Source organism: Monodelphis domestica, chromosome 5 (assembly GCF_027887165.1).
Source record: "Monodelphis domestica isolate mMonDom1 chromosome 5, mMonDom1.pri, whole genome shotgun sequence".
NCBI lineage: Eukaryota > Metazoa > Chordata > Mammalia > Didelphimorphia > Didelphidae > Monodelphis > Monodelphis domestica.
The window spans coordinates 89,273,219-89,285,444 of record NC_077231.1 but is presented as its reverse complement, the minus strand read 5'-3'; the positions used below and the strand labels follow the sequence as shown (position 1 = coordinate 89,285,444).

Sequence of the window (12,226 nt, the reverse complement as noted above, 5' to 3'; positions counted from 1 at the left end):
AGGCTAGGCAATTGGGGTTAAGTGACTTGCCTGAGATCACACAGCTAGGAATTATCTGAGGCCAAATTTGAACCCAGGTCCTCCTGACTCCAGGCCTGGTGCTGCTCTATCTGTGCCATCTAGCTGTCCCCCATGAGGTTTTATAATCTTTATTTTACAGATGAAGCTTTCAAGATGTTAGTTAGCATCAGTCACATAGCTCATGTATGAGTTGAGATTTGAACCTATGTCTTTCTGACTTTAATACCAAGGAAAACAAATATCAAATTATTAATATTTTAAAACATTTGTGATGATAGTGATGGAACACTGCTGTGCCATAAAAGTTACAAACAGTTTAAATTTTAGAAAAACACAGAAAGGCTTACATGGAATTATGAAGAATGAAACAAGCAGAATCAAGAGAACATTATATACAGCAAACCGGAGCAGAGATACTGCTTGAAGAATGACTTATGTATGTCCACTTCCAGAGAAAGAACTGATAAGTAGGGATAAGCAAGATGTAGTGTTATACATTAATTTATCTTTTTGTCAAATGATACCTTCTCTAATTCAGGAAGGGGACGGAAGGGAGGAACCGAGTATTTAAATGTAACAAACAAATTAAATTTCAAAAAATTAAAAAATGAACTTATCATGGTCATTAACTTTGATGATGATAGAACTTTAGTATGTTATGATATTTAACTGGTCCCCTTACAGGAGGCCACTTCAAGTGCTTATTAATAGTTTTGATTTCTTTATCTGAAAATTGCCTATTCATGTCCCTTGCCCATTTATTAATTGGGGAATGGCTTGATTTTTTTGTATAATTTATTTATCTCCTTATATATTTGAGTAATTATACCTTTGTCAGTTTTTTGTTATAAAGATTTTCCCCCAATTTGTTGCTTCCCTTCTAATTTTGATTGCATTGGTTTTGTTTGTACAAACCCTTTTTAATTTAATGTAATCAAAATTATTTATTTTACAATTTGTAATTTTTTCCAACTCTTGCTTGGTCTTAAAATCTTTCCTTTCCCAAAGATCTGACAAGTATACTATTCTGTGTTCACATAATTTACTTATAGTTTCCTTCTTTTTATTCAAGTCATTCACTCATTCTGAATTTATCTTGGTGTAGGGTGTGGGATGTTGATCTAAACCCACTCTCATACTGTTTTCCAATTTTCCCCACAGTTTTTGTCAAATAGTGAGTTCTTGTCCTAAAAGCTGGGCTCTTTGGGTTTATTATAACCTTTCTTGCTGGGGTTACTTACCCCCAAGACTATTCCACGGATCCTCTCTTCTGTCTCTTAACCAGTACCATATTGTTTTGATGACCACTGCTTTATAGTACAGTTTAAGATCCGGTACTACTAGGCCACTAAAGGAGGCCACTTTGAAAGCAGCCAGCTGTTATTTTTCAGGCAGGGCCAAGCCAGGACTTATCCAGGACCCAACATGTGGGATTTATATGTGGATAATAGAATTTGGAAGCCTGTCTCACTCAAACAGCAAATATTTATTGGGCAGTGGCTCCCTGCTCCCATATCACGTGTAAATGGGTGAGTATGTGTGGTGTGTCTGTATGTGAATGCAAATTTGGGGGCAGCTGAAAGACAGAAGCAAAAGAGCAGGAGGCACTGCTCTAATGACTGATGGGCAGAGAAAATGGGGTGCCTGCAGGTCCTGCTCAAAACCTTATTTGTGTTGGTCAATATAATAGTAAAAGAAAATAATAAATTTGAATGGGATGTGGCAAAATTGGGACACTAATGCATTGCTGGCAGAGTCGTGAACTGATCCAACCATTCTGGAAGGCAATTTGGAACTATGCCCAAAGGGCTTTAAAAGAGTTCATGCCCTTTGGTCCAGCCATACTATTACTGAGTGTGTATCCCAAAGAGATTTAAAAAATGTTTGTACAAAAATACAGCTGTGCTCTTTGTGGTGCAAAAAAATTGGAAACTGAGGGAATATCCTTCAATTGGGGAATGGCTGAACAAATTGTGTTATATGATGGTGATAGAATACTATTGGGTTATAAGGAATGATGAACAGGAGGGTTTCAGAAAGAGCTCAAAAGACTACCATGACCTGATTTGGAGTGAAATAAACAGAACCAAAAGACCATTATACACAGTAACTGCAATATTGTGGGACAATCAAATGTAATAGGCTTTGCTACTAATAGCAATGCAATGATCCAGGACAATTCTGAGAAACATATGAGAAAGAATGCTCTCCACATTGAGAGAAAGAACTGTGGAAGTAGAAATGCAGAAGAAAACACATGATTTACCACTTGTTTATATGGGTATCAGATTTGAGGTTTTGTTTTTATTTTATAATTATTATTTTTTAAACCCTTACCTTCCATCTTGGAATCAATACTGTGTATTGGTTCCAAAGCAGAAGAGTGGTAAGGGCTAGGCAATGGGGGTTAAGTGACTTGCCCAGGGTCACACAGCTAGGAAGTATCTGAGGCCAGATTTGAATGCAAGACCTCCCATCTCTGGGCCTGATGTTCAATCCACTGAGCAATTTAGCTGCCCCTTGGAGTTTTGTTATTAAAAGATTACTCTATTACAAAAATGAATTAAAAAAACTTATCTGTGCCCACAAACTATAACAGTCCTCTCCCATCATGGATGAAAAATCTGAACTGACTACAGAGAAAGGAACCCCAATGAGAATTTACACTATTTGTAAATAAGTTCAAAATATATTGGTTGATGTTTCTTTCCTCTCCACCCCCAAACCCTTACATTCGGTCTTAGTATCAATTCTAAGACAGAAGAGTGGCAAAGGGTTTGATGTTTAGTGACTTGACCAGGATCACACAGATAGGAAGTATATGAGGCTTTTTGACCCCTCCCAGTTCTAGGATTGGCTAAAGCTTTATCCACTGTGCTACCTAGATGCCCCTCTAATGTTTCTGAAGGCTTTTCTTATAAGAGTTCTCCTCATCCTTTTACTCTAAACTGATAAGTACAGGAATGAAAAGGGAAGAATCCCTGTATTCCTTTATTAGTAGAGAGTCAGTGGGGGGAGGGGGGACAGCTCTGGGAACTTTAAGAAAACCACACACTAAGAAAAATGTTATCCCATACCCAAAAACAATCTCTCTCCCCTGATATCTAGGCTTTCCTTTACCAAATGAAGCAATGGATAGAGAGGGGGCTGATCTTGGGGTAAGGAAGGGCTCAAATCCCTCCTGTACCATATAAGCAATGATACCCAGGAAACTAACTCTCTCAGGCTTGTGAATGTACAAGAGTTGCCCATTTGCGTCAGTGGAAGAAGTTTCCCAACATGGTAGACATTTGTAGGTCTACTGACTTTCCCCTGCCTGAAAAAATCTCCCCTAGAAAATATAGAGACTCAATGTTTTTAAATAACTAATTCTACTTAAACTAACTAAGGTGACCCTTTAAGAAGCATAGTTACACTAGAATGTCTAGGCTATTTATTTTTGTATTTGTGCTCTTAGAGGTCTTTAATAATGAATTAATAATAGCAACCTGATTATATAATTAATATACAAAAAGACTTATGGCACTTGACAATTATCAGAACAAGTGATAATAATGAGGAACTTAAATGATCCAAACATAAGCGTTTTGCTCCCAAAGGTCCATAGAAAACACACTAATAGGCAAATAGAGACACAGCAGCTCAGTTTATGGATTTCATTGATTGATTGATTGACTGACTGGTTCATTCAAAAAGTAGTTAAGTGCCTACTGGGCAGCTAGATGGCACCATAGTGCACAGAAAACTAGATCTGAATTCAGGAAGATTCATCTTCCAGAGTTCAAATCTGGCCTCAGACATTTATGAGCTGTGTGACCCTAGGCAAATCACTTCATCCTGTTTGCCTCCATTTCTTCATCTGTCAAATGAACTGAAGAAGGAAATGGCAAACCACTCCAGCATCTTTGCCAGGAAAACCCCAAATGGATTCATAAAGAACAGGGCATGATTGAAATGAGTGAACTATAAAAAGTGCCCACTGAATTATCAGGCAGTCTGCTCAGCACTGGAGAGAAAAGACAAAAATTGAAATCATATTTGCCCTCAAGAAGCTTAAATTCTGTTGTATTTAGTACATGACAGAAAAGGCAAACTCTATAGGAAATGGTTTCTCATTATCTCCCCCCCCCCCCATAGAGAAGACTCACAAAGTCTGTATAGAAAGGACTACCAAGTTGCCTCTAGAAGACATAACAATTTAAAATAGATAAAAATTGCTAGAATGAGGCAGCTATATCTTATTAAAAACAAAGCTTGCAAGATAGCTAGTTATGTTTGGGTGAGACAATCTGTGAAGCCCCTTTCACTCTCCATCAAGGGTTCTAGGAATGAGAGTAAGAAGCAAGATAACTTTTGAGTTTCCTCACCTAAAAACATCAGAGTAGTTGATAGCTTTGCTCCTTTCTAAGGTCCCTTCCAGAGAGCCACGAAAAAGGAGTTAAATGGGATGAACAGGAGTTAAGGTGGGGAGAAATAAAGATTCATTATTGTGTATTCTTCTCCATCTCTGTCTCCCTCTGTCCGGGCTACCCTGCACAGCTACAGATGGTGGAGTTAGAGCTACTAGCTCTGGTTATTTCTAATCCTTCTTCCCCCCAGGGCAGCTGAACAGGATTGAAACACCCAGCCTAGAATTTCCAATGTATAGTAATCACAAAGAATCTCCTCCAGAGGAGCCACTTTCTTTATGCCTGGGATGCCCTGGGAAGGCTTTCCTGGACTCCCAGTGGCTCCCAGGAAGCCACCTTCACCCTTTAGTCTGCCCCTTCCTATCTCCTGAGAAATGTGCCTTCTCCTCATCCTCAGGGACTTCAGGAAGTACACAATAGAAGTGTTTATGTTTGTTTGTTTTGTTTTGTTTTTTAATCAGGAACATGACTGCTATGTTCAATCGACCTATAAGTCAGTTCATTTCTGAACTAGTCTCCTATGTGACTTTAAATTACTGCAGGGTAAAGGCAAATCAATAGCCGGGGCAGACAGAATACAGCCCCTATCTAGCCTTGCCAATGACCTTCCCAGACCCTATCTCTACATCATCCCATAGGTAACAGGATATTCCCATGTTTTTAGCCCTGTTTGAATGTGTGCCTTTTGAGAGGAGGGGCTGTGGGTTTGGAGGCTGGTTTCATTGACATTTTTTGGTGTCCCCAGGATCTTGGATTTTGTGTTCCCAATACTTGGTAAAGTGCAAAAGAATAAATGCTTGTTGACTGACACACAGTCCTAAATGGAGTCACCTGGTCTAAATAAACCCACTCAATGAATCAATTTATTTTGCAATTGGGTGCCTGCTATGTGTTGGATACTTTGCCAGGCTCCAGGGATACAGAGACAAAAATAAAATCATCCTTGCAATCACTGGGCTAAAAGTTGGGGTTACAAATAAAACAAATGAAAACACTGTCTGCCCTCAAGGAGTTTCCACTCTATCAAAGAAAATGGCACATACTATAGTAAAGAAGTCATTTTGGGGTGGACTCTGCCCTGGAGAAGAGGGGGTACATTCTGGGCCACCCATACAATGATTAAGTACTGGCAACCACAATTAGCTTTTATTGATCTCCTACTATGTACTAAGTACTGGGGACATAGAGAAAGGCAGAAGCAGTCCCTGTCCTCAGGGAGCTATAGGTCTAAAGGGGAAAATGATGAGATCTTGGAAGGAAGAACTAGGGTGAAACAGAGGAGTTTGTGCTTTATCTTGGAGGCAAGAGAGAGCACCCAGAGCTTTTGAGCTGAGGAGTGACCTAGTCAGACCTGAGCATTCCCTTCCATGATACCAAAAGTAGCCCTCAAGACTCTGGTGATAGGAAAGGAAGGAAAAAAATCTGACCACCTTTGATTTGTGGACTTAAATGTCATATTCTAAATTAATTCTCAAAGGTGAGTATTTAAAGTTTAATCAGGAAAGACAAAAAGACATCCTCAGATCACCAGGTGTGTTCAATATATTTTGCATCTTTTTGTCAAACAGCTTCTCTTCCTAAGTTCTCCCAACCACTATCATGACATACTCTATTTTAATAGTAAATTTCCACATAAATTTTCCAAAGACATATGATCCCTCCTTTCTTACCTCTTGGATCTCACAACACTCTAAAAAAGCTGATTTTAGTCATTTCATTAAACCCCTTCCTGGGGACCTCCTGAGTCTCCAAGACTATGTCACCAAAGTAAATTTCACAAATTAGACCTATTGAAACATTCAAATTGTCATGAGCACTATTTTTCCCCCACTTATACTTTATCCTAATAGGATATTCTGAAAACTCTTTTCAAACAATGAATGGCATTTTTACTTTCTAATCAGCAACATTAAGATCAATGACAATGGATAGTTTTTAAAAGACATCAACTGGAAAAAATGCAGGAGTTCATTCTTTCTCTGAGATACTAAAAAAAAACCCAAAATAAAGCCCAGGGATGATTTCTAACACATGATAATGAGACACGTAGGTGGGGTCAGGGCAACTAGATGGAAGGAATTTGGGGAGAGTGGTAGAATCTTAAGCCTCCATTCCCCTTTTTTGAGCACCAGGTAGACAATTACTCTGTGTGTGTGTGTGTGTGTGTGTGTGTGTGTGTGTGTGTGTGTGTGTGTGTTTTCAAGGAAGTTATATTTAAAAAGAAATATCTGATAAGGGGTGCCTAGAAGAGGAAGACTTTTCTGAACAAATAGGGTGGGGTTTTTTGTTTGTTTTGTTGTTTTATTTTATTTTAAACCCTTAACTTCCGCTCCAAGGCAGAAAAGTGGTAAGGGCTAGGCAATGGGGGTTAAGTGACTTGCTAAGGGGCTGTCTGAGGTTAGATTTGAACATAGGACCTCCCATCTCTAGGCCTGGCTCTCAATTCACTGAGCTACCCAGCTGCCCCACAAAAAGGGTTCTAAAAGTGGTCAAAGGGTACTGCTCAGGTCTTGGCCAATAGTCAGAGCTAAGAGTCCAAAAGTAGTAACATGAAGTCAATATTCAAAGCTGGTAGAGAGGAGAGAGAATGGCTTTGCCCTTTCCCCAGATAGGGAGACTTAGGACCAGGGGTGACTGTGTGCCTCAGTTTCCTCATATATAAAATGGGAGAAGGGGCTAAATGAGCCCAGAATCTTAAGGAAAGAGGGGATATTTAGAGGTTCTCATCCAGACTCTGCCATTTACTAGCTGGAGCAACCAAAGGCTATGTGTGGACCTTAGTTGCCTCCTCTGTAAAACAGGGCTGAACAAGTTGATCCTAGCTCTTTCATTTAATAAAAAGACATTCACAAACCTGCCCTCAACTTGGTACTATGGAAAGAGCTCTGGGTTTGGGGTCAGAGGGCCTGACTGGTTTAAATTTTTGCTTTGCCACCCTTACTACTTGTGTAAACTAGGGCAAGTCATTTTGCCCTGTCCCCAAACCTCAGTTTCCTCATTTGTAAAGTGAGAGGATATGATTAGATGAACTTGAAAGTCTCTTTCAATTCTACATCTCTGACCCCAACTTCGTGTTCAACTCTGGGTCACAAAATGCACCCTCTCCTGGGACTCAGTGTTTTCATCTGTAAAATGGGGGGATAGGACTGGGTGGACTAAAGGGCTTCTCAGGTCGTTCATATCCTTCCAGAGCTTCATTTTTGGTCCCATGAGTGTTCAGCAAAAGTGTCTTCCTCTACATTTTGAGGGATAAAGGGGCACGGAAGCAGGGGCTGCAGGGGAAGTAGGGAAGGCCATTTGGGCGGGGCATTAGTTACTGGCTAAAGGTTGGGGCACAGGGAGAAACTGAGGGCCCAGAGGTGAAGCGATGGCAAGCATCCGCTCCAGTCCAGGGCACAGGGACTCAGCTGAACAAGTGCAAGGAGTTGGGGAAGGTCTCTGTAGGTAGGTGATAGAGCTAGGGGAAAGCAGGTGGTGTCTCTGGAGGAGGGACCTCTGGAGAAGGGTTCTGTGTGTACAGGGGTGCTCCAGCTCGGATGGGGGTCGTGTCCTCACCGGGCTCCTTTCTCGCCTCCTCCGCGTTGGTGGGGCACTGGAGGATGGGGGTGGGTATGGGGGCGTTCAGCGTGCACCTTATCAATAACAGCGGGTCTGTAAGAGGGGCAGACCTCCAGGGGTGGTGATTCGTGTCTCGTCCCTGCCCAGGGCTTCTCAGCGGGGCGGGAGGGGGGGACGGCGTCCCCGCAGGACGCTCCTCATCTCAGGGCCTGTCGCCCTGCCTCACCTCTTCCAGGACTGTGGGGCAGTAGAAGACGAGCAGCAGCGAGCTGAGCAGGTTGAGGAGCAGCCCCAACAGGGTGATGGCGTTGGGCGCCAGCCAGAGCGGCACTAACTCCACGAGCCACGACCAGAAAGGCTGCAGCACGGGCTCGAACAGCGACGAGCCCTCTGAGGAGTAGCGGTGCTCCTCCAGCCGCCGCAGTTGCACCAGGCTCAGCGGGGACGCCGTCGCCTTCCAGAACGAGCCCCGGCCTGCTGAGCCCGTGATCTGGCCGCCGGCGCAGCAGCTGCCGCCGCAGCAGCCGCTGCCGCACGCCGCCATCGGCCGCCGCAGCAGCAGCCGCCTCCGAGCGAGCCCAGGGTGGACGAAGGAAGGGACGGCCTGAGGCGGGCACGGCCTGAGGGGCGGGGCCGGAGGGGCGGAGCCCGGGGCGGGGCATGAAGGGCGGGGCCTTTAGTTCTCTGCCGTAGGGGCTCCGCGCGCACATGCCCACGAGCCGGCCCTTCAAAGGCTCTCGGGGTACGCGGGTAGGATGGCGACAAGAAGGAAAACTCAGGTCCAGGCAGGGCACTTGCCATGATGGGGCATACTTTAATCTGGCTCCTATTACAGAGGATCAAAGCCCTAGAGCAGGAAGGGGCCCCTGCGGCAGATGCCTTCGTTTGACAGCTAGAGAAACTGAGGCCCAGGGAAGTCACACGAACAAGAGCTCGATCTGGACCGGGCCTGAGGAGTCATCTAGTCCATCCAGATGACTCCCGCATTCCTAGCTCGGCCCCTTATTGCTTGTGTGATCTCGGGCCAGTCACTTCTTTGTAAAGGGAGAGGGTTGGACTAGTTATTGATCTTATTTGGGATTTTCTTAGTAAAAATATTGGACTGGTTTGCCAATTCCTTCTCCAGCGCATTTTACAGGTGAGGAAATTGAGGCAGATCGTGTTAAGTGACATCCACAGTCATACAGCTAATGTCTGAGGTGGGATTTAAACTCGGATCTTCCTGACTCTAGGCCTGGTGGCTCTATCTACTGGACCACCTAACTGTTCCAACCCTTCTAGCTTGAGGGTCAATGGATGATGCTTTAAAAAGTGGTGATTCAATCTCTAGTAATGAGCAATCTACTAGATGTTGGGGCAGCCTTTTTCTCCTTTGGACAACACATTTATTTCCACCACAGGAACTCTGATGATTCTTACAGAGCTGGTATCTACCTCTCTTCAGGTGGTTCTGAGGCCCTGGTACAGATACTTCCAACTCCCATTAACTGGCTGTTGGCTGGAAGACCTAGCATCTTATGTGGTGTTTAATGAAATTTGGCCTTGTACATAATAGGTGCCTATGAATGCTTGTTGATGGATTAATTGGCTTGACTGTGTAAGAAGATGATTAAGAGCTGAGATGTGGAGCTGGAAAAGAAGCTTAGAGATCATCTGGTTCAAATCCACTTTACAGAGAAGCACAACAGAGACCCAGAAAGTTAAGTGACTTGTTCAGTGATTCATAGAAAGGAACAACCTTAATTGGACTCCAGATTCAAAGCACCAAACATGGGCTTCATCCTTCAGATAGACAACACCCCCATTGGGCACACACAAAAAAGCTTGACTGCCCATTCTCAGGACTAAAGAAAAAGAAAGTGCTCCATTTTAGGTCTTAAGAAAGGCTCCCACTGATATTCCCACTCCTTCCTTCTCACTCTAGGAATCCAGGAGTAATGGAAGATGAGTTAGGCATGTCATGAAGAGGAAGGACATTGGCTATCCTGGAAACCCAAAGCCCTGAACTCTGGACTTAGTTCTTCAGGGACCAATAATGTGTTCTTGAATAATTCAAGTTCTCAGGGCCTCCATTTTCTCCTCTGTAAAATGAGGGGGTTGGGGTTGATCTCCAAGATTTCTCACCTCTCAAAAAGTCTATGATTTTCAGGATTAGGATATTCTCTCCACTTCCTCTACCCATCAATCCTCACATGACATGAGCACCATGCCCCAGATAATCTTCCAGGCCTCTTACCTCACAATGTAACTGCTAAGCAGAAGTATTCTATCACAAATGTTCTCTGTTGCACAACCAGAAATATAATCCTGCTATTTATCTGGCTTTCCACGCCATGGGGATTGATCAATAGTCAGTTGTCCAGGGTGGAGAGCAAGCTCAGAAATTGTAATGGAAACAATTCTTTTTTTTTTTACACTATTTCTGGATACAGCCTAGCTTAAAGACAACCTAGCCCCAGACCATGATGAAAGACAGCCACTTTCCCAGGTAGACCTCATCACACCATAGAGGAAAGTGAGGGTGTTTAGGGCTAGACAATAGATGCATCTTTAATTTCATGCTCTCCTCTGGGAGAAATGCTATGGATAAGCTTATATGACCTGTGCTTATCAGGACTTCTGAAAAGAACATTTCTGGGAAGATGATGGATGATGACTTTGGGGTTTGGGATCCCAATTCTGAGGTTCATCATCTCAGAGTCTATCTTATTGGAGCTGTTCCTATGTGACTTTTCACCCATTTTCTTTTTTTTTATTTTTTTTACTCAAAGATACTTTATTTTCCCAACTACATGTAATAATAATTTTCAACATATATTTTCTGAAATTATCACAAGATCCAAATTGTCTCCCTCCCTCTCTGCCCTCTCCCCTCCCAGAGATGGTAAGCAATTTGATATGGACTGTACATGTATTATCATGCAAAACATACTTCCATATTGGTCATTGTTGTAAAAGAATACTCACATAAAACCAAAACCCCCAAATAAAAGCATAAATAAACTAATGTGTAAGATAGTATATTTTGATCTCTATCTAGTTCCACCAGTTATTTCTCTGACAGTGGATCACATATTTGGTCATAAGTCTTCAGAACTGTCCTTTCTCCCACTTTCTAGCTCTTCTCCACAAGACATTCCATCAGCCCAGTTCCCTCCTCTTCCCCATTGAAAAGGCAAGAAAAGCAAAACCCATTATAAAAATGTGTAGTCATGCAAAACAAATTTCTGGATTAGCCAAGTCCAATAACAAAAAGGGAAGGAAGGAAGGAAAGAAAGAAGGAGGGAGGGAAGGAAGGAGGGAAGGAAGGAAGGAGGGAAGGAAGGAAAGGTGGAAAAAATAAAATCTTCTTCAAACTGCTGTACTTTGAGTCCATCAGTTCTTTAACTGGAGATGGATATCGAGTTTCATCACTTCATCCTTTGGAACTCACTGGTCCTTTTGTTGATCAGAGTCCCTAAGTCTTTAAAAGTCAATTATCTTTACAATGTTGTTGTTTACTGTATAAATTATTCTCCTCCTGGTTCTGCTTACTTCATTCTACATTAGTTCATACAAATCTTCCCAGATTTTTCTGAAATCTTCCCTTTCATCATTTCTTATAGCACAATAGTATTTTATCATATTCACATACAATTACTTGTTCAGCTGTCCTTAGTTGTTGTGCACCTCCCCCTGCCCAATTTCTAGTACTTTTTCACCCTGAAAGTACTGCTATAAATATTTTTGTACATATGTGTCTTTTCCCATACTCTTTGATTTTTTGCCACTGGGTCAAAAGCTGTGCATAGTTAAATAGCTTTTTTTGGACATAGTTCCAAATTGCTTTCCAGATTCGACTGGGCCAGGTCACAGTTCTGCTGACAGTGCATGAAAGTATCTGCTTTCCCACAGTCTTGCCAGCATTTAACTGATTGCATATTTTACAATCTATTAGAGTATTAATTATCCTTCAAGGCATCTTAACTATGTGACTGGTTAAAAACCTGAGCTTTAGATCTGAGTCCTAGAGATGTTACAAAGAGATCTATAATATCATAGGTCTAAGGCTTCAAAGGTCATTTAGACTAGTATTTTACAGACAGGGAAATTAAGGACCTAGGAGGATCAGTGACTTGCCCAAGGCTGCACAGCCAAGAAAACAGACTGTATGAACCACTATTGTTTAACACCATATACTTTGAATCATAGATCAAGAACTTGGAAGGGATCTCAAAGGATATCTAGTACAAATTTGT

The 12,226-nt window shown here is 42.3% G+C and overlaps 1 protein-coding gene across 1 annotated transcript in view; it reads right to left on the bottom strand.

Moving 5' to 3' along the window:
* The window catches only part of CHPT1 (choline phosphotransferase 1), a 35,674-nt gene extending 27,069 nt beyond the window's left edge, over nt 1-8,605 (bottom strand). The window contains exon 1 of the mRNA XM_001373239.4: nt 8,215-8,605. Coding sequence (XP_001373276.2) covers nt 8,215-8,532 — 318 coding nt within the window. The 5' untranslated portion in view covers nt 8,533-8,605. The remainder of the gene's footprint in view (nt 1-8,214) is intronic.
* Nucleotides 8,606-12,226: the final 3,621 nt, after the last annotated feature.